Source organism: Ctenocephalides felis, unplaced genomic scaffold, assembly GCF_003426905.1.
Source record: "Ctenocephalides felis isolate EL2017-DRISC unplaced genomic scaffold, ASM342690v1 CF-g0.4_SCAFFOLD_01604, whole genome shotgun sequence".
In the NCBI taxonomy this organism is placed as follows: Eukaryota; Metazoa; Arthropoda; class Insecta; order Siphonaptera; family Pulicidae; genus Ctenocephalides; species Ctenocephalides felis.
Genome location: NW_020537758.1, coordinates 25,788,018 through 25,812,814, shown reverse-complemented (window position 1 = coordinate 25,812,814; position 24,797 = coordinate 25,788,018). Strand labels below are relative to the sequence as shown.

The following is a 24,797-nucleotide window of genomic DNA, read 5'->3' as shown; positions in this document are numbered from 1 at the left end:
TTAATTCTAAATAATTAACCAAATTATTTTCATAATTATCTCAATTACCATAAATTATGCATAAACGTATTTTCAATATACAAATCATTTCCAAGATCACATTCGAACCAATTAATTCTATAACTTATTTATTAAAAATATTCAAACAAATCAAACATGAAGAAATGATAAAATTTCTGTCACAAGATAACAGATTCATTTTCAAATTTTGAAATAATCCATATTTCATACCTATGAAGCAAATTTCATTGCTTGTATCGATAGAAACTTTAATTTTGATCAGATTACAAATTAGTATCTAAATACGAACCTTTATATTTTTACATCAAATGTTCGGATACACATTTCAACACTTATTGCTTATTTATCTTAAATTAGAAATTATTTAGAATCGCAATTACATTTAGCAACTCGTTACATAGTACGTGTTCACTGGTATATAAAAATTTCTATAATCGGAATTGTAACAATTTTGCTTTCATCTGAGCAAAACGGTTAGAAATCGATCATGGGATAACATATTCTATAAAAGTTCTATAGAGATGAATACATTTAAATTCTGCTTTAATCACATCTTTTCTGGGCGTTTCGTTTTTGAAAATATTTCAAAAAGGCACTAATTTGATATGGAATTGTAGGAAAAAGGCATCCTAAGGTAAAAGTTTTCGTCGATTTTAGAATAGAATAAATCTTGAAATTGTTTTATAATTAGTTCTTTATTGATGTTTTCAGTTTGTTAGCCTGGAATGTAAGGATTATAACTGCAAACATCACTAATATCAATAATTCACTGTTGCCTGTAACAAATCGACCTCGACTTGTATGTTGTCATCAACGGGAATCGTGGCATGGTAAAATTAGGAAATTTTATCAATCAATATTTTTTTATTTGTACTTGACTTTTCTTTGCGTCAAGCAATCATGCTTTACATTCATTTACTAACTCAGAATGTCTCCCGCCGAAGCAGATCCTTGCCTCAGCATCTCCAATCTCAGTTCATGTTCCCGAGCCTTCAGTCTTAGGGCCGCTATACTATTCGATCTAGGATCCGGCGAAGCACCTTCTGCCGATCCTGGTGATGTACTACGTGGAGAACCATCTCCCAATGGAACTCTTGCCCCCATATTTGCTAATAGTGATTCGAAACCTGGTGGGTATAACTGTGGCGGTGGTGGGGGATGGCGATACTGCGACAAATATCCCAATCCTGCAGGATATCGGAAACCGAACATGGGCAAGTTTAAATTTTGAAGTTGTGACAATGGTTAGGAAGGCTCAAGTTCTGCAAGGAGAGCTGGTTCAATAAATTGTTTTGCAAAGATCCATGAGGAGGAGGTAGGTGTCCAGCTGGAGGAGCACCAGCGTTGTGATGTTCCAAAGGACTTTTGCGGAGAGGGAAGTAAGCGTGCGGGCCGCCTAAGGGTAGTGGCGTGCCAGTTGGACCTCCGAAGGACGCAAAGGGGTGACCCTGAGGACCGACTTTTTCTTGCTTGCGCCATTTTGCACGACGGTTTTGGAACCACACCTAGAAATAAAGAAAATAAAATAAATATAATATAATATAGAATAACTTTGCATGAATAAACTATCAATATTTCTGAAATAAATCTTGCAACAAACATGGCGATCGTACAGCAATTGATTAGTTGCTATACAGCTAACAGTAGTGGTTGAACGATATTAGAAACTATGCAGTATCAGGGAGCTGTTAAATAATCTAAATTTTATCTAGGAGATCATATTATTAGATCTGCATAGATATCTAACTTTCTCCAGGAATAGTACTGAATTGATGTATACTAATATTGCTGATTAAGAAAATTGTATTGGTGTGATGCACATTTAATAAGAGTTGGTCTTCCGAGATGCGAAACAAATATAAAATGATTCCAATCCGGTATCTGACTTTTATAATGCTTTGCAATTACATTTTGATCCGATATAATAATCTTGGACTAATGCCACAGTCCGTGGAATGATTCTTCAGTTACTGTAACGATAATATCATTTGCTCCGGAGAGTCTAATGTATAATTGGCCTCGGAATAGGATTACTACAGTGTAATAGTTGTGCTTTTCCTTCAGACTTTATCGTTAATGATTTGAGCTTCGGACAGTTATTGTTATTATATAACCGTATACACAGTAATTAATTGTAGTAATCAATGCAATATAATGTTCAATTAAAGTAATTATGGATGTTTTATAGAATTATCGAAGCAGTTGCAGCTGCAGGACGGATTTGACTTGTTTCATTGGTTTTCCACGATCAAGTTTATTAATTAGATTTATCAATGTATCTTTATGCACGTATAGAAATCTAATAACTTGAATTATTATTTGTGTCAGAAATATCTTTCTGGTCGAACAATTACTATTAATAGTATGCTAAATACTACAATTATATTTTCAATATTTTTTTCTTTGAAATCCAACTAGTCACTATTAACAATCGTGAAAGTTATTTATAAAATAATGTATTGTTAATATTTTATAAGTATATATAAAATATTTATCCGAGATTTTAGAACACACCATCTATGTCCTCTAATGGCATGCTCTCCGATTTCCGAGTCGATCTCGGATGTGGCCAATTTGCTCAATTACCGATGCTGAACAAACCAAACACCGGCTAAAGGTTTTCCATCGACAAATAACCTTTTCTTATTTATCACGATTCACTCCGAGTTTTTGTTTGATTAAATTACAATTTATTTTTATGTTGCCATTCGTAGCTATATTTCTTCCAATGCGTTCTTTATAATTTCAAGATTAGCAAATTATAGATAGAAGGAAATCTTTATTATATTATTTTGAAAAAAATATAAACTGTTGTGAACTTCGTGATTATATCGGATTCAACGATTTAAATATAATAACGGTCATCATATTGATAGATGTTGTTACCACTGAAAATAGCCGAACCAAGTGTTAAAATTCACTAAACTTGTGTTAATTTTATACGCGACCATTTGAAGTCTACTCATGTACATATATACAAAATAATATTACTGATACTGACTAATATTATTGGTATGAATTGTAATTATATTAATACTTTGAATTATATAAGACCACGAATGTCACATTATCTTGGATACATGCAAATTTAGGCAAATATTAATACTCTATGAATTTTCATATTTATATATAATTTGAACGATTTTTATATGCAACAAGATAAGTTGTATATATATATATATATATATATATAATAGTTGCAATATTTTAATAAATTCGCTTATGGAACTGATCCACGTCTTCAATCTATCGCAAATTGAAGATGGGTCTCCGTCCGTTTTATTATTATCAATCTGGCGTTGAAAAAGCACAAGAGGCATCGTAACATCACGTGCGCGACTTGATGAGAACGAAAATCATCATCTTGGAAAAAGGAAAAGAGATATTCTTTAGACTGTTAATCCTTTTTAGAGAAGGAGCCAGTGCCATTGATGCATTCTTATTGACGAAGAAAGGGAAACCAATTTGAATTAATTGCGCTACACAAATTGGAGCACTTCAACAAAAATAGGAGTGCAAATATTATATACATTTAGTTTGAATATGACGGGTTTCAGTTTACCTATGCTGAGAAGCAAAATTCATGGTCATATGTAAAATTTTAATCACATCGATATTTCTGATTTTTGCAAAGGTATGAGCATGGATTAAATTAGAAGAAAAATATTCATGTCATAGGAATAAAAACAGATTGTTGTAACATACTAAAAGATTATCTAAGATGTTATTATTATTAATAACTTCTTAGCTTAACTATTAAGATATTAAATCAACCTATTTCTATTCATATGACCTGATTCTTTTTAATGAAATTTTTATTTAAAAATTATTAGATCAATTGATAATATAATATAATATTTATATCTGCCATTACATAGCAGCAAAAAATCAGTATTAATTTTCAATTAATGTATATTATACAAACTAGGCTTGTCTTTAAAATTGTTTCACATTTTACGGAAACCCAAAGTGGACTATAGAGCTTTTACTTCGTTTATATAAAATGAATGCGGGGTACCACAGGGCAGAGTGCTAAGCCCATTACTTTATCCCCTTTTTAAAAGCGATATGCCCACAGATGGCCTTCTAACCATATGCACTTACGCGTATCAAGTAAAATAATGCAACAATAAATGGTCGGTAGCGTGTATACTAATTGGAGATAATTAAAAAATATTTTAAAAAATAGCTCATTTCTCGACAAGGTTCAATGGCGTTCAGGTATATTTTTGGGATGGTCCACTCTGGTTACTAGCTCCTCAAATATAATCAAATAAACGAATAACTAGCGATATATTGAAATAAATATAATTGTAATAGATTCATAATCTAAAGCAGAACATATGGGGTCAATTCTGCGGTATAAACATAGCCAACAACATAGCGTTGTTATGACAACGCTATCTTATCCTTCCACTAGAAACTGTGAGAATGCTATATATTTGTATCGTATTTTACATATAAATAAACCTAGAAAGAATGTTATCATAGCTGCATCTTTGTGGTGTGCATTTATAACATACGATTTTAAGTGTAAAACGCCTAACCGCACAGAAAATAGATAGTCATTTTCACAACTTTTAGTACCAAGAAAGAAGGATAAGATAGCCATAACAAAGCTACGTTATCGGTATGTTACCCACAATTTCAATTATCAATCAAATGCTTGAAATGCTATTTTATGTTTCGTGGGATATGGGATATATTTACATTTCATTATTAATTCGAATTTGAGTAAAAGTTTCCTAGCCTCGCCGTCTATCCTCCGAGACATTGTAAGGACGGACGGACGGGTGGTTCGCCGGGCGAGGCACGTAGGACTCTGATCACAGTGCGGGAAATCGCGTAATTGATGATTTGTAATCGAATCAAGCAATCAGATATCCAAACGGTCTAACATCGAGATAAAATCCTATGCACTTATTTTTTAGAATTATAAAAAGAAACGTAGTCGGATCCCAAAATGTACCAATGTAAGGAGGGGCCTTTTATGGGAAACATAGTGCTTTGAAATATATAATTTTACCATTTAGTGCGTTTAGTCTTTTATATTATCAAATCTTTCTGAACCTGTGACGTCAATTTAAATAATACTAAAATACAAAATGATTTAATGAATTTGAAATTGGTGAAGCAATTATTTATGTGATTGTACTTAATAAATTCAATGTTTGTACATGTTTTTTTCTGTTGTCTGGACCACACATCACATCTTTATCTTGAATAAGTTCTGTATTAGTTTTGTATATTCTGTTTCAGTTTTGAATCTTAAAAGAAAATAAATATTGATAAATGTAGAATTACAGGAAAGTACCGAACGTGAATTAATGCGTACACACACACACTCACACACACACACACACACATATATATATATATATATATATATAATTTAAGTTTTTCTGGATAGCTATCATTATATTTATGATTTTATTTTTCTGATTTTTCAAAAAAAAATTATTTATATTTTCATTTATAATTTTTTTCTGCGTAAATGTACCTACATCTCATCTTGCACAAACACAATTTTCTATATAATTTTCCAATTTATTAATTATATGAAAAGTGGATTTTTTCAATTTCAATATAATTAAAATATTTTTTTTGTTATAATTTATTTTTGTTAATCAAGATTGTAATGTCAATTAAAATATTGGTAATATAGATATTTGCATATACAAGATTTTTTTTTATCTTTTATTTATCTTTGAACAAATTATTAGTAAATAATTTTGCGATAAAATCAAAGAAGATAATAAGTATTATTTATTAAAAACGATGTGTCTTTCTGATATTTTAGTTAAAACCCTCGATATCTAGGACTGACCAGTTTATTTGGCAAGGTAAAAATTGTATAGTGTAGTTAATTACTTAGATTCAACAATTATTCAGTAACAACGTATTTTGCATTTCAAATAATTTTGTTTGTATTGTGTTTAATTGTAAAACGATTGAGTATTTTAAAAGAAAAATTTTGTGTCAATTATAAAATATCTTTTTCCGTAATATATTAGTTTACTTTCGTTAAATCTTAAAATTCTTATCACCTCATAACAGAATCCGCTAATGGGAACATTTTGCGACGATCGTATATTAAAATTTATTTTCACATGTTGGAATTATAAGCGAATCCTAATTACTTATTCTTCGAGCAATCGACTCCGATCAGATACCTTCCATTCATTAAACCCGCAAAGGGGCGTAAAAATCTTCATTAGAATCATTTTTAATGAAAACTCCACATTAATCCACTCGTCTGGTCTGTTAATTTATCTGGATGAATCTAATCAAGGCGCTGATGGAAATTTCGGACATTAATACAAGAACAAATGTAGTTATCAGATTTTTTTTGGTAAGTGATGTTATTAATTGATAATTATTGCTGATCAAAGAAAGTTTTCATTAGAAACATATTTCATGATAAAAATTTAAGGTTATTTTTAGTCTTCTATAAATATTTTAGAAATTTAGTAATATTGAAAAAATTGATTTTATTTTATTACATAGAATTGTAAAGTTCTGAGTACCAACTAGGTAAAAAATAGAAATACTCTTAATTAGATATCATCATTAATCCACATGGTCCGCCAATATATCTGGACTCAATAACATGAGAACTGATGTAAATCCAGGTTATAATTAGAAATCAATAATCATTTTAAATAAATTGAGTCCAGATGATCGAAGGAAAAAAACTGATAATATTTATAAAATATAAATTGATTTTTGAATAAATATTCCAGATGGATTCTAACTTTGTCAGTGCTTTAAAAAAATAAATGATCATATTTGTCATCATTTATTGTTATTTCAAAACCAACCAAAAAAATTGGTTGCAGTTTTAATTGAAATTAAATACATGGTTTTAAAAACTAGTATTTTAAATTTGATACCTTTTTAAAAACATTTAAAAAGCTCTATTTATTATTTGTAACCATGATAACTAGGTAAAAAAAACAGTTTTTTATAACAAAAATATTTAATTTTATCAGCTCCTTTGAGTAGATTTTCGCATTAAATCCAATTAATTTACTCAACTTGATTCTCATTCAGAGTGATTTGCATATTGCAATTAATGAGATTAGTATTTGCCTTGTTTGCTCGTACTAACTTTGCTTTAGCTAATTACTAGTTGATTATAAAGTGTTAAAACTTCTTAAGACGTACAAAAAATAGTTTTTTATGATACCAATTAAAATAATGATTCAACTCCAATGTAATATTTGATAATAAAAGTTAAAAAATATATAAACTAGGCTTGTTACAATTTTCAAAATAGTATATAAAAAAAAGTTTCCATGATGGTCATAAATTATATTTAAAAACATATGTTTTATAAATGGATGATTTTTATAAAACAGAAATAAAAATCTAGCACGCGCCTCAACGTAAACCAGCAATATGTAATAAATTATGATCGGTCGATAAACTTTTGAAAACACGCCTTCTAATTAAAAACGTGATTAATTAGTAAACAAACAAATCTGTTTTTTACTAATAACATTCGAAACTGTACAGGAAAACGACAAATTGTATTATACAACACTCCAATGATTATGTAACTAATTTAATGATTCTGTAGATCATTCAAAATGTACAATATAATACAATATAATACGTTAAAAAATAGAATTTTAGAATATATTAGAAAAAAATTGTCTTAATAATAATATATCGTTGCTTTTCATTAAATATTATTTAATTACTGGTAGTGTAACAAGACTAAATAATTTAATTGTAATTAATAATAACATTTTCAGATTGAAATTTAAATTATTTATTAATACTTCTAGAGGTCATTATTATTTTACCTTGGACATTTAAGTAATACGTTTCCTAACGGCCAAAACAAAAGTAACATTTATATCATATTTCAAATATTTAATATATTATATACTCCATGATCTTGCAATTTAAGTTTCTATTTTTGAAATAAACTGTTGGTAATATTTGCACAAATTTCACAGAAGAGCCAGATTCAATATAAATCCCATAATTATTCTGGAGTATTTTGTGAACAGTTGAGGTGAGCAGAGGTAGGTTTAATAAATTGCCAATAAAATATAAAATGTGCCAAAAATTAGTGTCACGTTTTCAGTATTTACTTAATTTCATAATAAAAATGTGAGTTATTAAAATAAATCATGGTGCTCGTTCAATTTACCTGGGTCATGGATATTTTTCTACTTATGGAGGGTTACGCAATCAATGTAAGTAATTTAGTTAATTGTATTATATATATATATATATATATATATATTAATTTGAAGTTCATTTATATATTCAATGCATGCATGTTAATTATAATTTAGGCTTAAAATATTTGAAACTTATTTGAATTCAAAAAACAATTTCTTAATTACTATGGCACGTATAATACTCTAATTAATATATTATAATATAATAGCTAGCTATTACATTATTAAACTAGCATTTTATATTATAGATATATAATCTATAAATATTCATTAAGCAATAATTACCTGAATACGAGCTTCGGTTAAACCAATTTTCATAGCTAATTCCTCCCTGAAAAAGATAACATAAATTAGTAGTCGTGAATTAGGGTTGTTCTATATTAATTCAATTTACAATCAAGTTTTTAGTTTAAAATAATTATATTTTTGAAACGACTTCGGAAAATGTCCTAAGCGATAGTTATTTTTATTATTTTATATTGATTGTTTATAATAAGTCAATACAATTTTGATAACAACTTGAATTTCATAGAAGTTTACAGACGTCCTGCAACTCATTGTTAAATAAAGTGAAATAAATGTAGATGCTACTCTAATTATTGTGTCCAATGCTTAATTTTGTAGCAATTTGGATAAATTCAACAATTATTGGCTATAAATTCAATTTGTACTTTATATGTAATATTTAATTTCATATGCTTATTTTATGTAAATAAATAATTATTATGTAATTATTTTTTAGTAAATAGTTGCGCATTGTATGATTTGATTAAATTCATTTCAGATAACGATTTATTTATATATGCCATTTAATTTTACTTAACTTAAAAAACTTCTACTGAATAACAACAATATTCTTGATAAAAGTAATCTTCATTTAATAGTTATATAGTTATTGTTAACTTAATTATATTTTAAGTTTGGTATATTTTCTTTTGCAAAAGTGGTTCAGTGAAAGTCCAATATTCATACCAAAATTTCTATTAAAACAAAGTAGCAAATCTCGGAAACCAATTAATGTTCTATAAGTGATGCTAAGTGGTCATTTGGTTCATCGATAATTATTTATTCGATAAGCCTAGTATTTACCTACAGTATTGTCTTAAAAACTAATGTCCTAATCTAACTATTTCAAATCACCACATTCCTTTAGATTTTTTATTACGAAGTGGTCTCGAATATTTCGGTTTTTAATCTTCGCTCAGGCGACTTTTCTTATCTACGAATTTTGTGTTGTGGCCTGTCTGAGCATTTGTATTAATTTAATAAAAAAAAACTATTTGTGTGTTTTGATAAGTTTATTTTAATTTTAATGCCCTCGATGTAAATATGATACTTAGGAGGTGTTATATAATAAGTTTTGCTGAAAATAACTTATATCAATAACAATTGAAATCAAGAGTTTTGAAATTGTTTTGATTGTTATCATTGTTACAGTCCTCATTTACAATTTAAATCAAACCTTATATTTTTTTAAATTTTATGTTTTTTATTTATAAATTTCAAGTTTGAAATTTAACTATTATTGTTTTTTCTGAATTTTTAATAGCTTTTATTCGTTTTTTTTTAATTTCTTCAAACCATTCAGTCTCTGTTAATTATTATATCATTTTATAAAATATTTTTTATTTATTTAAATTTTTTCCATTTCCAATACTCCTAGATTTTTTCATAATTTTCAACGACTTATCCAAATTCACCAAAAATAAAAAAAGTAATTTTTAAACGTGAATTATTGTATAAAACTGTGTTAATATTGTGCATAAATATTCAACATTATTTAATATTTAATATTATTGATTGATTTGCTTACTTCCAAATTCAAATTATAAATTTTTCCGAATACCAAATTAATGAAAAATTAAAAATTAATTAATCAGTGATGAAGGTTAAAGTCAAAACTTTAAATCAAAAGCAATAAATATCATAAAAATATTTTCAAATAGAATAAAAACTTGTGTGGTCTAATCCCATAATGATTTCCATGACTCATATTTAATGTAAGTGAAAACTCATCAATTCGTATTACCACTTATCATTACATGTTTTCGAATGGGTCTAGACGTTTAGATAAAACAAAAACATAAATTCAATCATTTTCTGCTCATTCATTGTTAAGTAATTTACGAACGAAGATAATTTCAAACCTTTGCCATAAAGCACTCTATGTTTAAACCAATATGATTCGTAATCGAAGAAATTTTTGGACCACTAAAATGTTTTTCTTTATTTTTGATATTACTACCGGTTTTGAGAGACGATTTTGCGTGCCATTCTCCAAGAGCAATTAAGCTCTTTACGAAGGTTTAATTCTTTAAAAGTAATCCCACAGTTTTACTGATAAGCTTTTGGTGGGCTACTTATTATAATTTTGGTAACTTGAGTCTTTTAATTTGGAGAATGAAGGATTTTTAAACGTAAGTTTTATAAGAAGAGTACATTCACGATAAATGACTACATAGCATATAATATATTCATAGATTTATATCATTCTGAATTTGATGTCGATATATGTATTTAGAGTAATAATCGGGCATAACATCAATAGAAACATAAATTTATATTTAATTCTATTAAATTTATTCTGAAATCCATACGTTGTGTCTACAGTCCTAGCCATTAATTAGAGCACCTACAATTAAAATTAAAAACTAAACTGATTGTACAGACTGCGACTCAGTTTATATTGGTGAATCTTTCCAAAATTTAATAGAACAATTCCAACAACACAAAAATAATTCTAAATATCTGTAACAATTTATACCTATGCTAATTTACCCAATTCTAAAAGTTTAGGATGTTTTTTTGGAAAGAACTCAATTAACTCAGGAAGTTACTTTATTCATAACATTGCATTTTTTGAACATACTAAAATATTCTTGGTCGACACGAAATCGGTGAATTTTAAAAGTTCATCAAAGTTTCCAAAAATGAACCGGATGAACTGATATCAGAAATTTAAATTCATTTCATAAAATCGATAAGAACTCGCTTTGATTAGTTTTGTAAGGCGGTAGTTGTCAGTTGGATATAGTTTGATACCTAACTGTTAGTATTCTTTTATATAAGTTAAATACCTCGACTGGTCTTAATATAAGACCTCAATTTTAAATTTCAAAAAATATTTCTGATTTTTCAATATATAGGTACATACCTTGTGAAAACATCAGGATAATGTGTCCTGGAAAACGCCCTCTCCAGCTCCTCCAACTGCAAACTGGTAAAAGTAGTTCTATATCTTCTCTGTTTCCTTCTTGGAGCAGTCGGATCATCATCATCACTAGGGGTGGGACTCGGAGATCTATTATTGGGGCCCGGACTGATGCTTGTCGTTTGATGGGGGCCTTGTTGACTCAGAATTGGGGGTGTACCCACCATCGCCGTAATTGACAACGATGAGGGTGGTAGAAGCGAAGATGGAGGTCGTACGTGTAACATTTGGGATCCTGGAGGCGGTGCTGTTACTGGTTTCAAATCAGGGGGCGAAGGTGTTCTTTGTTGTAAAGGATTCGGGCTGATGCCCATTGCTCCGCTATCTGGGAAAAATAAAATATTAATTAGAAATTGCAATTAATTGGAAATTGAGAGAAATATGAGCTGTTGCTATATAATTTTTATATATGTACATGTGCAAAAATAATTCAATAAATACCTCTTCAATACAAAACTTCAAAAAAATCGATAAAATTCTATTTAAACTAGTAGTTGTACAATTAATTTGTCGCGCTCCACACAGTTTGAATATACGTTTCCAACTGAATGTAAAAAACACTGAAGTTAAACATGCATTAATTTCCGTAAATACTGATAACTTAGTTATGCAAAATATTCAAATAATAATTATAATAGACTAACAGCAGTAATTAAAATCATTTTCTGAAAAATACTGTGTATTATTCATTATCCACAAGTATATTAAGTAGTCTTTGTGTTGCACCGATTCCTGCATTTTGATAAATGACCAGCTTAATTGGATGTATTTTCTCCATATTTTAATAGTTCGTAATATTTAAAATATTCTATAATTGGATGCATTTTGTCTTTTTTGTTTGTAATAGAATAACATTCTATTTTATGTGCATTATAAATTAACTAAAATCGACGTCTAATTACCGACCGTGTACTAATTATGCAAACGTGTCAGGTGAATAATCGTTGGGTGAACAATTATGATATCTGAGCAAAAATAATTACTTTTTAACAACCGATATTTATACAATATTATTTTAAATAAATTTTACGATTTTACATAATGTTGCTGCATCGGAAAATGATAACTGTTAGAATTTTCAATAAAAGTAAAAGATGTGCCGATCTCCTTTTTAATATGAAAATGTAGTTTTTCGAGAAATCGTGAAATAAATTTGAATTTAAAGATTGAAAGAAACCTAAGATTGGATTCAATTTATACATTACACAATTTAATAATAATTTGAAATATTCTCATTTGTAAACTTTTGATCTGAATTAAAAATCAAGTACATACTAGATTTTGGTTTCCTGGAATCGTTTAATCTAATATTAATTTTTATCGTATGAATAATATAGAATGATTTGCATTATATATTATCCCTAAATATATTACAATAGTAATTGAATTACCTGAGCATTTTTACATGTAAATATCTGAGCACTCATATAAAATTAAACATTTTATATATTTATAAAAAATATGAGGGATATATAGAAATATCCTGTTTCTTCGACTTTCCTTCTAATTATCAATTTCATTTATGTTTAATTTTCTATCACTATTAATTAATTCGTTTGTTTACAGTTATCACTTGACATTAATAATAAAATACATCAACGAATTGATCTATATCATTTGTTTTTGATTAATATCTTCTGTAATATATTTGTACAAGTTTTTGCCATATAAGAGATTTCAAGAATACCGGTAATCAAGAACTTGATATTATCGGAATATATTACTTATTTTCTGTATTTTGCATAATCAAACATGGAAATGTGTAATATAGTAATATATTCTACACATATTTACTTTGATTTAGACAGGACAACTTGCAAATTACGTTTGTATATATACACAATGTTTTTAGTTATTTTTTCTTCGCCAATACGAATAATTTATTTATTTATCATTAGTTTCTATTTGTTCACTCTATTTATTATATATCTAATATGAAATCTGCTGTCTTAATATGAAAGTTCGAGTATCATATTTAAAATGTTCGACTTACTCGATACATTGTTTCCTTCCAACAAGTAACGATTTTTGTATAACAAACTTAAAAATATTGCTGGTACGTAGTTTACATATTATTTTTTGTTTTCTTTTTGCTCAAACGATTCAAAACAACTTGAATATTTTGTTTCTTTCAAATCGCCTTGGCTTAACAAAAAACTTTCACGCATATAATTTATCATCGCCATAAAAATTCCAGGTTGACGCATAAAGCACCTTCCTAAATTCCCAATATTATTTTCCGATTTGCATCGCTAATTCAACAACGTGTTTATATTGATTTTATTAATATATTCCTAATAATCGATATGATAACTTAGTATTTAACATGTGTAATTTTATTCAAGGCATCCGTTTCTGATAGAGGTATCTAATTAAAGGTAACATTGCCTGACTTTGAAACACTTGGAACTGTAAATATTTATGAATTAATTGTCAGTGAAATTAACTTTATCGCAAAGCTAGCACCCGCATTGTAATTATAAATGTTGCAGACTATGCAAATCGGTTTGGGATGACGTACATTAGCTGAATATTTTACTGGCTTAATTATTCACCAACTTATTTTTTGTAATTAAACACATTAATGTATCAAGTTAATTACTGAGTGCATTCAATTTTTTATTAAACTTTTAATTAATTTGCTTCCTATATTAATGAGAGTTCCTATAATAATCCGCAGACAGCTGCATTATGTTAACGTCGTCTCAATATAGACATTAATGACGATGACAACATCAATAAGAAAAATTAACACTTATTAATAATGATTAGCCTGCTTATATATAATATAAATATGAATTGTTTTTTATTGGTTTCAAATTAAAACTTTCAATTTTTCTAAATGTTTTGACTACTTAGATGGCCATAATGTGGCTACTTAGATGACCATATCTGTATCCACTGAGGATGACATAAATTTATCAATATTTTATTTGATGATTGAATTTATTAAAATAGCGTATCGCAATTCTACTAAAACAATAAAATATGAAGAAATCGTAGTAAACATCTATCGAAAGTCTCTTTTTACCGATGAGCCGTCTTTCTCATCCGATCATAAATTAGACGCTCGTAGCCTTAACTATCGACCGCTCATATATTTTTTATAATAATTTTATAATTCTCGGGTTAATTAAAACAATCTATAATCTTCGAGATAAACGTTTTCGATCTAATCAGGATCTTTACCGCCGAAGAACAAAAGAAAAGTGTCAATAAACATGTCTTTGGAGACTCTAACTCAGCACGAGGCTGATTGTGAAACCAAATGCGGTCATCTCTTTTCGGAACGAAAAAAGGAACTTTACGGAACCCTGGAGAGAAATTTCGACGGGGTTCCATGAAAAATAAATATAAATATAATTACATATGTTTAATTACCATTATATAAACACGTATATTTAGTTAAATTATGTATAATTTTTATGAAATTCTAGACACGATATACTCTCATTTGTTCTTGGTATCAGATCGTTATTCGCTACGTCCATATATGATACATTTTTGATATATAATCTATATATCTTTCAAAATCTTTGCATCCTATTCCTCAAATTTTACATATTAAAAATATTTGACAACATGTGTGCCAACATTTAACACATCGAACTAAGAAAACAAACGTACAATAGGTACATTGTACGTTTGTTTTCTTAGTTCGATGTGATTTGTTAATTAAATAATAAAATTTTAAATTTAATAAAAATGAACTAAAACCATATTGCATGTTACTGATCATTTTTCGATCAACTACCACCATTTCTGATAAATTCGACACTTTAATTTTTATTCTATGAAGTTAGTGGAAAAATCTTCCTTAAACTTGCAAGCAATATTTTGTGTTGTTTTATACAAACTGAAATGAATGAATCGCAGAGAGTAAATTTTTGGCATTTTTAGAATATCATATAAAATCACGATTTACAATTTCAAATGCTTCGGGAATAAAATTTGAAGAAAACTAGTATGATTCTGCAAATATATAAATTTTGTTAAACTTTTGTCAAACCCAAACGCGGAAATATACACACTTATTTATCCATAACTTATCTATAATATCCATTTACATAATTAAATATAACATAGTGTTGGTTTCACCATTCTCAAAATTTGTTTTTTAACTATTGGTTAAAATTTTTCAACAAAGTTAATTATTACTTATTTGGAATCGGTTTACATATATGCAGATTTCGGCGCTTGTGTAAATGGCACTTTCTGATAATAGACATTCATTAATATTACTTATACTATATATATTATTATTAATCATAATACATCAGTTCCTGCTAATTTTCATGACGTTTGCGTGCGTCAAACTAATCCTATTACCACATGCTTAATATTTAAATCGTTGCTAAATTTGTAAAATATAAATATGATTATTTTTAATCAAGAGATATGTAAGGTTGCGGCCTGTTTTTGTTTTGGTAAAGTGAAACAAAAACAATAGTTTTTATCTGATAGAATTAATATAAAAATCCCCTACCTATACCTATATGTATTCAACTTCTACGCACAAGTTTAATGTTCTAATAATGTTGTTTCGGCGAAAAAACGCACGTTTCACTAAATTAACATACAAATTTAAAAAATATACATACAATATAACTAAATTATTTTTGAAACCAGAAGGATCAGGAATGTAATAAAATTTGAGACAAAAGGAATATTTATTCCAATGAGATTTGAAATGTCTCCAAGTTCAGCCGCCGTTATCTAGTTTCTCAGATCACAATTTTTTATCATAAATGATCTATCAAATCTCATTCAAGGTCCAAAAAATTTGGTGTAGGAGACTTAATAGACTTCCAAAGAAACGCCTAGATTCCGACATCCTCATTTCTAAGAAAACACCTGGTCATTTAAATCATTATTGGTTATTACAAATCAATGTCTGGAGACACGGCATTGATGATCGTGTAGAATTTTGTTGGCACTTTCATAAAAAGACAGGGTTTGATTTTTAAAACGGTTGAAATTTTATAATAATCACATAATAATTTATCAACATTAAAAGCATTGTTATAACAATATGTATAATTTTTTTGTCAAAATTTAATCACATATTAAAAATTAATTCAGTTATAAGATACTAAGGTTGGCTTTAAAATTTCTAAAGAATGAAGGAAGAGAAAAAGATTCCAACCAGGCGTTCTTCTTCTAATGTGAGTCTGACCAATATTCTTAAAGATATATCTTTTTATATTCTCTAAGGTCTCACAGTTTTTTATTTTCCGTTCTTCTTCAGTTCTGCATTTTAAAATTCCACTAATAGAATTCCATTCTATTATTTCTTCTTCCTTGAGGCCCAGGCCTCTGATCTATACAGAGTGATCTTCTAAAAGCTTCTGCACTTCACTGATAAATTTGATTATTCTTGCTCGTCTAAGCCCTGGATGAGTCTTTTTTTTATTTCCACTAACACCTGGATATTCGTGCGGTCACGACAGGTAATCATGACTAATAACTACGTTTTATGTTTTTTATATATAAATAGACTGTGCGAGAGTTAATTACGCAAGGCCCCTGATGTAGTCAATAAATAATTCTCGAATTACTTTATAAATTTTGTAGAAACACACACACATTTATTTTATTGATTTAATAGAATTTTGTTTTTGTCCAATTAATTTTAGTTAATGTTAAAAGATACCATAGTGAATAAAAAAAATTACTTTAAAAGTAACTTCGCTATTTTTGATTATTATTGGTGCTCAATCCGATTTTTTTTATACATTGTTGAACCAGAACATGTTGTTGTTTTATAGCTGTTTTGCTAAATATTTAACTCAAGTAATATAGTTTTCATAGTTTTTCATAGATATTAGTAATAATTCACTTGAATATCTTAAAAATAAAGAATATCGTTTTAAATAACTATAAGTACCATTTTGCCTCAAAGCATACAAAGTTATGGCTTATTCGTTATTTGTAGATTCTTTTTACTAGATTTTTCAACCTTCAGTGCTTAAGCTTGATTTAAAATATATTGCAGGCACCATCCATTTGATAAAGATAATCACTGGCTCTTAATACAAAAATAGGAAACTAACTGCTAGGAAAAATGCTCAGTAATGGCTCAGTCGTTTTTTGCCAAAATTATTGAAGTAATTTTTAAATTAAATTTAAGGGGTACAACTAGTGTAACCGCCTTAAAACAGGTGATTTTGGAAATTTATATTAAACAAACTGCTATATCAATCATTTCAAAATTTTAGGAATATATTTATACATGTTTTAAAAAAACATAGTAAAATTTTTGAAGAAAAAAATTAAATATTTTTTAAGTTATCGTCGAACTCCAACGGCGCGACAAAAAAAAGGCCCTTCACTGGTGCAGTGATTCCGGCTTTCTACGTGGATGAAATTTTAAAAAAAATCTTGTTAAACTAGATAATATTGTCTGTAAAATGAACTACGATGAAAAAAAAATCAAAAATTGACAAAATGACGGCGTTTTTTAAAAAAAGTCGAATTTTACCCAAGATTTTGGTCGTTTCTGGACTGCCCAAATTCGATTTTTGATCCGATCAAAAAATTGATAATTCATTTTACGCAGAACTATATAAAGAACATGTAAAAAAATTGATAATGATCGGATCATTTGTTTTTGAGTAATCGATGCAGAAAAACGTGTTTAAAGATTAAATGATCGTTATACTTTATACTATATATATACTCTTTAAATGGCTGTGACTCAAAAACTATTTAAGATATCTATTTAAAATTTTGGTATGTTATTTTTAAAGGTATAATCTATCGAAATATGGAAAAATTGAAAATTCACACTAGTTGTGCCCCTTAAGAGCAGAAACTGCCAATAGAACCTATATGAATCTTTGGACTTTTGGATATATAGCAACTATATGAATCACGTTGAAATCCATAGTTTTATCTATAGTACACAGGATATTTTGAAAAAAACCGCTATACATGAAGATTTCTATAAATTTTCATTTTTTTTAAATATTATTTATTTACAATACTGTATGAAACTTTAGTGCCATAATCGTTTGTATCAAAATTTTATCAACCTCCGTCAAAGTCAATAATGTTCCGAACGAGTTCCAATAAGCTTTAAATACTAATTTTTATCTTTAAAGTGATTCAGTCTGTTAATTAAACGATATTTTAAAATGTCCTTTATCAGAGTCCGATTATAATGAACATGCGCAGCGTGTCGTCGAACATGAACATCTGAAATTAATTTTACAAAGTGCGCTGATTACATTAATTCGATATTGCCTGTTACGTTTTTCGATCTCCGCTTTGATAAACATATTTATTGCTTTATTGCAAATCTTCGCGGCTGTGTAATTGAAATAAGCCGACATCGGTAATAGACACTGGCACCGAGGAAAATTTTTACCTTTGTAGTACTTTTTGTATTAAAAGGGTATTCTAGTCTAGAGACCTAAAGTTCATATGATTTTTGAAAAGTCGTAAAAAGGCAAACAATATTTTTACTATCAATTATGTGAGTAGGAGTTAAGAAATCGTGGGTAACGTAATGCGTGTAGATATAGCTCGCAGCGTAATTTTTACAACTTTAATTAATTTTTATAATTAAACATTTTTATATAGGTCTAATACTTTAAAAGGTTTGGTTTGACTATTAGCCAACAAAACCATCAAAATCCCAGAAGTGTAAACCTGAGGTTCTCAGGTGCAAACCTGAAGTGATCTCTTGCAAGGCACAAAATGATTGTCAAGGACCCAAATGTTTGATGTTTCTACTTAAGAAGTATTACATATGTCGGCTTGTTATATTTTCTTAAAATTAAGTTTCATCAAAAGTAATATTTTGCTACAATATTGAACATTTTTGGTAAGGTGGCTTTATTTAGTATTTATATAAACATTGTCACATATATGATAAAAATGTTCTTGGTCATACATCCAGTAATTAAAAACGGTTTTATTGGAAGAAAATGTTTTTTATTAAGAAAACATACCTTTCTGGTCTTGATTTGACCCATCTTCAGTGCTACAATTAAATATTTCAGGGTTACAATTTTTCAATTTATTTGTATGGCGAGTTTCTTTACATTTGTTTATGTCTGTTTGTTTTTTCATTTTCATATATTTTCACAATATATATCAGTTATAATACAAATTTATTAAATTGATTAGATTTATGCTACTTTACATGTTTTTGTTTATATTTTTATGTAATTATGCATTTTTTATATTGGTTTAAATTGTAACCCTGAAATATTTAATTGTAGCACTGAAAATGGGCCAAATCAAGACCCGAAACGTATGTTTTCTTAATAAAAACATTTTCTTTTAATAAAACTGTTTTAAATTACTGGATGGATGCCCAAGAACAATTTTATCATGTTATTCCACCATCTAAAGAAAAACATCTCGCTATATCTCACCAAAGCTCTGGCTTGCACTTAAAAGCTCATAATTTTCAAATTATTGACATTGATTTTTTTTGAGAGTTACGATCAATACTATCACCCTGTTTGAGCTTTTCAACTAACTATACATATGTAAAATATTAAATTTGATGCTAATATAACATAAATGTCTCGAGATCAAAGATCGGAAGCTCTTATAAATCTTTAAAAGTTGGTTAAAAGTTTATTTTAGCAATAATGTATTTGTAAAATAAACTTTCAAACAACTTTTAAAGCTTCCGATCTTTGATCTCAAATCATGTATATTATACTAGCATCAAATTTTATATTTTACATATGTATAGTTAGTTGAAAAGCTCAAACAGGGTGATAGTATTGTAATTATCATGAAAAAAATCCATGTCTATAGTTTGAAAATTATAAGCTTTTAAGTGCAATGTAGAGCTTTGGTGAAACAGACCAATGATTATTTTGCATTTATTCAATTAAGCTGTGGATCTGTAACCGTTAATAACATTTCTTGGATTACATCTGAAAATAATGAAACAATTAGTGACATATAACTTTTATAATAAAAACTATGTAAATAACCTGCAATAATTTAAGTAAATAGAATAACTAATCTCAGACTCTTATAGTTTGATATACTGATAAGGGATTATAAGGATATCAAATCCTAAGAATATTACTTGGACCACCAGCTCTCTTTTATCATGTCGTTTGGATTTATACATTTCTATATTGCAACAACGTAAACCTGATCGCAACATCGTAACTCGAAACTTGCACACAAGAGTCGATCTTTACGACGAGATTGTTGTAAATCCGTAATTAAATAATTACATATGACCAGTTGCATAAAGAGCCATTACACCGACAGATTGAATTAAAATTATTCTTGTCAAATGGGACGTGAAAGGTATTGGCAGATAATGAAATAGAATTCGAAACGAAAAAACATATTTGGGATTGTTCTAGTATTACGTAAGCAGATTTAGTACAATTATTTACCACCCCCCATCCCCCTTTGTCAGCAAATGTAAGCAAAGCTGTCACCAAAATGTCAACCAAAATAAGCAAATCAATACCCCCTGCCCCCCTATAGTGCTTACATAATACTTGAACGGCCTTTTCCCCAAATATTTTTTTTATGAACTGATGTTCTAATAAAAAATAACAAACAGAAAATTTTTAAATAATTGGGAGAAAACATTTTTATCCACATTCCTAGAAGTTTCATAAAACGCACTGTTTAAGGCGCTTAATTCACCTATTAGTAATTTTTATTTTACAAATTCAAAGTTCTATATATTTCTCTTTCTGTTTATATTTTTCATGAAAGTCGTAAACAAATTGTTGTTAAACTGCAATAATCTTTAATTAATTCTTGATAAATATCTTTCTTGATACTAACTTGTGGAAAACATTTTTATGACACGCAATTTTGATTATTCTTTACCTTGTGATTATTACGACGAAGTATGTTTACACCTAATAATATTTTGTTCAATATTAAAAATAAATCCAATGCCAAAAAAGACGTAACGAAAAAGATAGAATAAGGTCATATTTTATATGGAAATGATAATATAATATCGGCCGTTCAAAACACATTATCATAATTAATGTAATAATGTTCTTCAAAATAACAATTACTGAATACTACCATATTAAAATGGCATTTAAAAACATGTTGTTATGCTCTGATTGAAAAATGACTTTTATGCGCTATGCGTACAATTGAGTTTACTTTTTTTAAATCCAGAAATATTTCCCAAACACTTTTTATGAAACTACGTGTAAACGCATTAAATAAAAAATGAGTTATTTATTTTTATAATGTTTTAAAAATTGCTTAAGGTAAAAGAATTATTTATACTTTTTATTTGGTCTAAAGCTTTTGATTTATTAAAGTAATTTCTAATTCAAATTCATAAGTATTCAACCAATACTTAAATTGATTATATTAAGTATCATTGAACCAAATATGTTATTTGGTATTTCAGAGAAACATAGTCGAGGTGTTTATAACATATTTCTTACTTTATATATATACACTTAGATGTTTAATAAATTTGTAAATTCAATAAAATTTGTGGATACAAACTTCCGTCGATTATATACATTAAAACAGTTGTAGTCTCAATTGCAAGATTGATCGTCGTTAACAAAATTTCCAGCTCAGTTTTAAATTGTAGTATGTATATTTATATTTGTTTATCACCATAAATTATAATCAGGAATCTAAATCTGCACTTAAATATATTTTATTGAATGAAAAAAGTCTACGACTTCCGTCACAGTTGATTTTTAATGTGTAGTTTCTGCATCGCTGCAGTCGTTCATTTCACTATTATTTTACTCATTTTGTGATTTTCTAAGCCTCGTGTCTTATTAAGATAACTTCAATAAATTTCTATGGATACAAATTGATGAAAATAATCAAAGTAATAGCTCTAATTAGCAATTATCCGCTCGCCGGCCGTTGGCTCTCGACCTCGCCGTAATAACATACCTGAATGTCTCTCTTCCAACCTGAGAAACGTACTTATAAATATTTCTATATATATATATATATATATATATATATATATATATATATATATATATAATATACATCAATGAAAAAATATTGAACAATATAAATATACTTTTTCTCTTTCTTCATATTTACTTGGTCAAGATGTAGGGAATAAAGATTTTTTTTGAAAACAAATTGATATTTATATAGATATGAATCATAAATACACAATCAAAAAATGGTAATAAACGAATGAAATTTTATTATAATTATTTTGTAGTATTAATCTAAATTTGTGGATGATTGTGTATCTGTGTCGTGTGAAGTATTTGGTCATGAATCAAAAACAACTATATCTACCTCATTTGTAAAAAAATCAAATTTATAATATAATATATAATAGATCACACTTTAATGAATAAAAATATTATCAGTTATGGCAAAAAGGCAAAAAATTATTGCCTCTACAAAATTGTTCGTTATTAAGAAAAAAGCTATTTATTATTAAATAACTTGATTTGGACTACAAATTAAGTGAAATTTCACAAGCATTGTCCAACTAATAAATTTTTGTAGACTTAGTCAAACAATCTCTCTTAGATTGATATTTCAATATATTATATAAGAAAATGTATAGAATTTGTACCTTTGCTATAAATTTATTTACTACTAATTGGAACAAATATTTATGAAATATTACTAATCATAAAAATTTCTAACAAAAAATTGTTATATTGCTCAATAGTTAAATATGAACTACAATAATGCAGTTAAAATAAAAAATTAATATATGTATATATATATATATATATATATATATATATATATATATAAATAATTTGTTTCCTATACCTTTTTCTTTTATAGCTAATGTTATATGAATTTCGCAAAATATTATCATTCTCAAAGTCGGATGTTTTCTGAAGACTATCATCTTGCATTTATATATTATATGCATAAAGCTTATATGTAAATACGATTTGCACATTCATAAAACTGCAATTGAACATGGGAAAGTGTTGAGATAACTGAACATATATAGATATTTAGAATTACGTGATAAAAATTAAATTCGAAAGTGAGATTTATCTTATAATTAGATATTTTCAAATCGCTGTATTAACTTATTAAATGGGAAACTGTAATTTTGCATTGAATTTCTTGTATATCTGAAGAGTAGGTCATTATGCTATTATTGGACTTTACAATCAACGTCACACTTTTCAATCATTTTTAAATATTTTTAAATATTAAGTATACACAAATTCGTTTTATTTTAGGTTTTTCCCTATTTTGAAATATTTTAATAGTGTAATAGTGATTGGTTCTTAATAATTGTAATTTTAACCTTTTGATTTTACATATAGAGTTTCACAAACCCAAATTGAAACCAAATGTTCTTTGATATTAGTCCAACTAATTATAAAAAATATTTTTTATACCAAACTTGTATTATAAATGAAACATATACTTACATTCATTCCCATTTTATTTCTAAAGAATTCTTACATAATTTAATTGAATAAGAAATATCTAGTCAGAATATTCATTGGTAATTGCTAATTAGCAATTTAATTCCCATTGCGAAATATTTCCGATGGAAAGTATAAATCTTATTTGCTTTATACACGCATGTCCGCGATTTCTGTGGTTAAGATAAAAATTCGATACGAGAAAATTCCTATCTTATGAATTGCAATAACGTAATTAACATAGGCGTCCTCTGAGATAATAATAATTATTTTATTTTAATTCAGTTATTAACTTTATTTCCATACTGTATTACAAAGATGAATATTTTTCATTGTTTCTAGTTTTATTCGATGATACATCGCCGGAGCCGCTGCATACGAGTGGAAAGGGTTAACAGTATTATCCTATATGCCGTGCACTACTCAGTTAGAACAAAAAGTGTAAACGTGAAACTAAAAAAATAATTATTACTGTAAAAATATAAGAATAATGTAGATAATAGTAATTAATTAAATATAAAGACAAATTATTTAATCAATAAGATTACCTTGTTTATGCGAAAAGGATTACCATTAATACGGAAATCTCATACGATCTTATATAAAAAAATAGATTAATAATATATTACTATTTCACTTCTACAATTTCCCATCGTTTAAATGTTAAATTGTAGTCTATTTCTCTGTTGTTAATTATCGTTAATATTAACTGCAAACTTAAACATATCTAGAGATACATTTGGTCATATTTTATTTAATAAAATATAATTATTAATGAAACTGAGACAGTTATCGTGCATATCTGTTCTAAACGATAAATTGTTCTGATAAGATTATATACTTTACGTTATTCGTATTAAATGAACGGTCTCAACATTAATTGCAGAAATTAATATCTAATGATTATAAGTAGATGGATCTCGTTTATCACTATGTTGTACTGCATTAATAACTTTATATAATTTTTTCAGTTACAATTATACATATAAAGTAAAATTGTTCTAT

General features: G+C 27.5%; 1 protein-coding gene across 1 annotated transcript; it reads right to left on the bottom strand.

Annotated features, from left to right (window-relative positions):
• Positions 1–939: 939 nt before the first annotated feature.
• On the bottom strand, positions 940–11,945 carry LOC113373574 (homeobox protein aristaless-like). Its single transcript, XM_026613865.1, has 4 exons — positions 11,374–11,945; positions 8,505–8,550; positions 1,361–1,526; positions 940–1,208 (listed from the first exon to the last, which is right to left on the bottom strand). The coding sequence occupies exons 1-4, from the start codon at positions 11,742–11,744 to the stop codon at positions 940–942; spliced, it is 852 nt and encodes a 283-aa protein (XP_026469650.1). The 5' UTR covers positions 11,745–11,945.
• Positions 11,946–24,797: the final 12,852 nt, after the last annotated feature.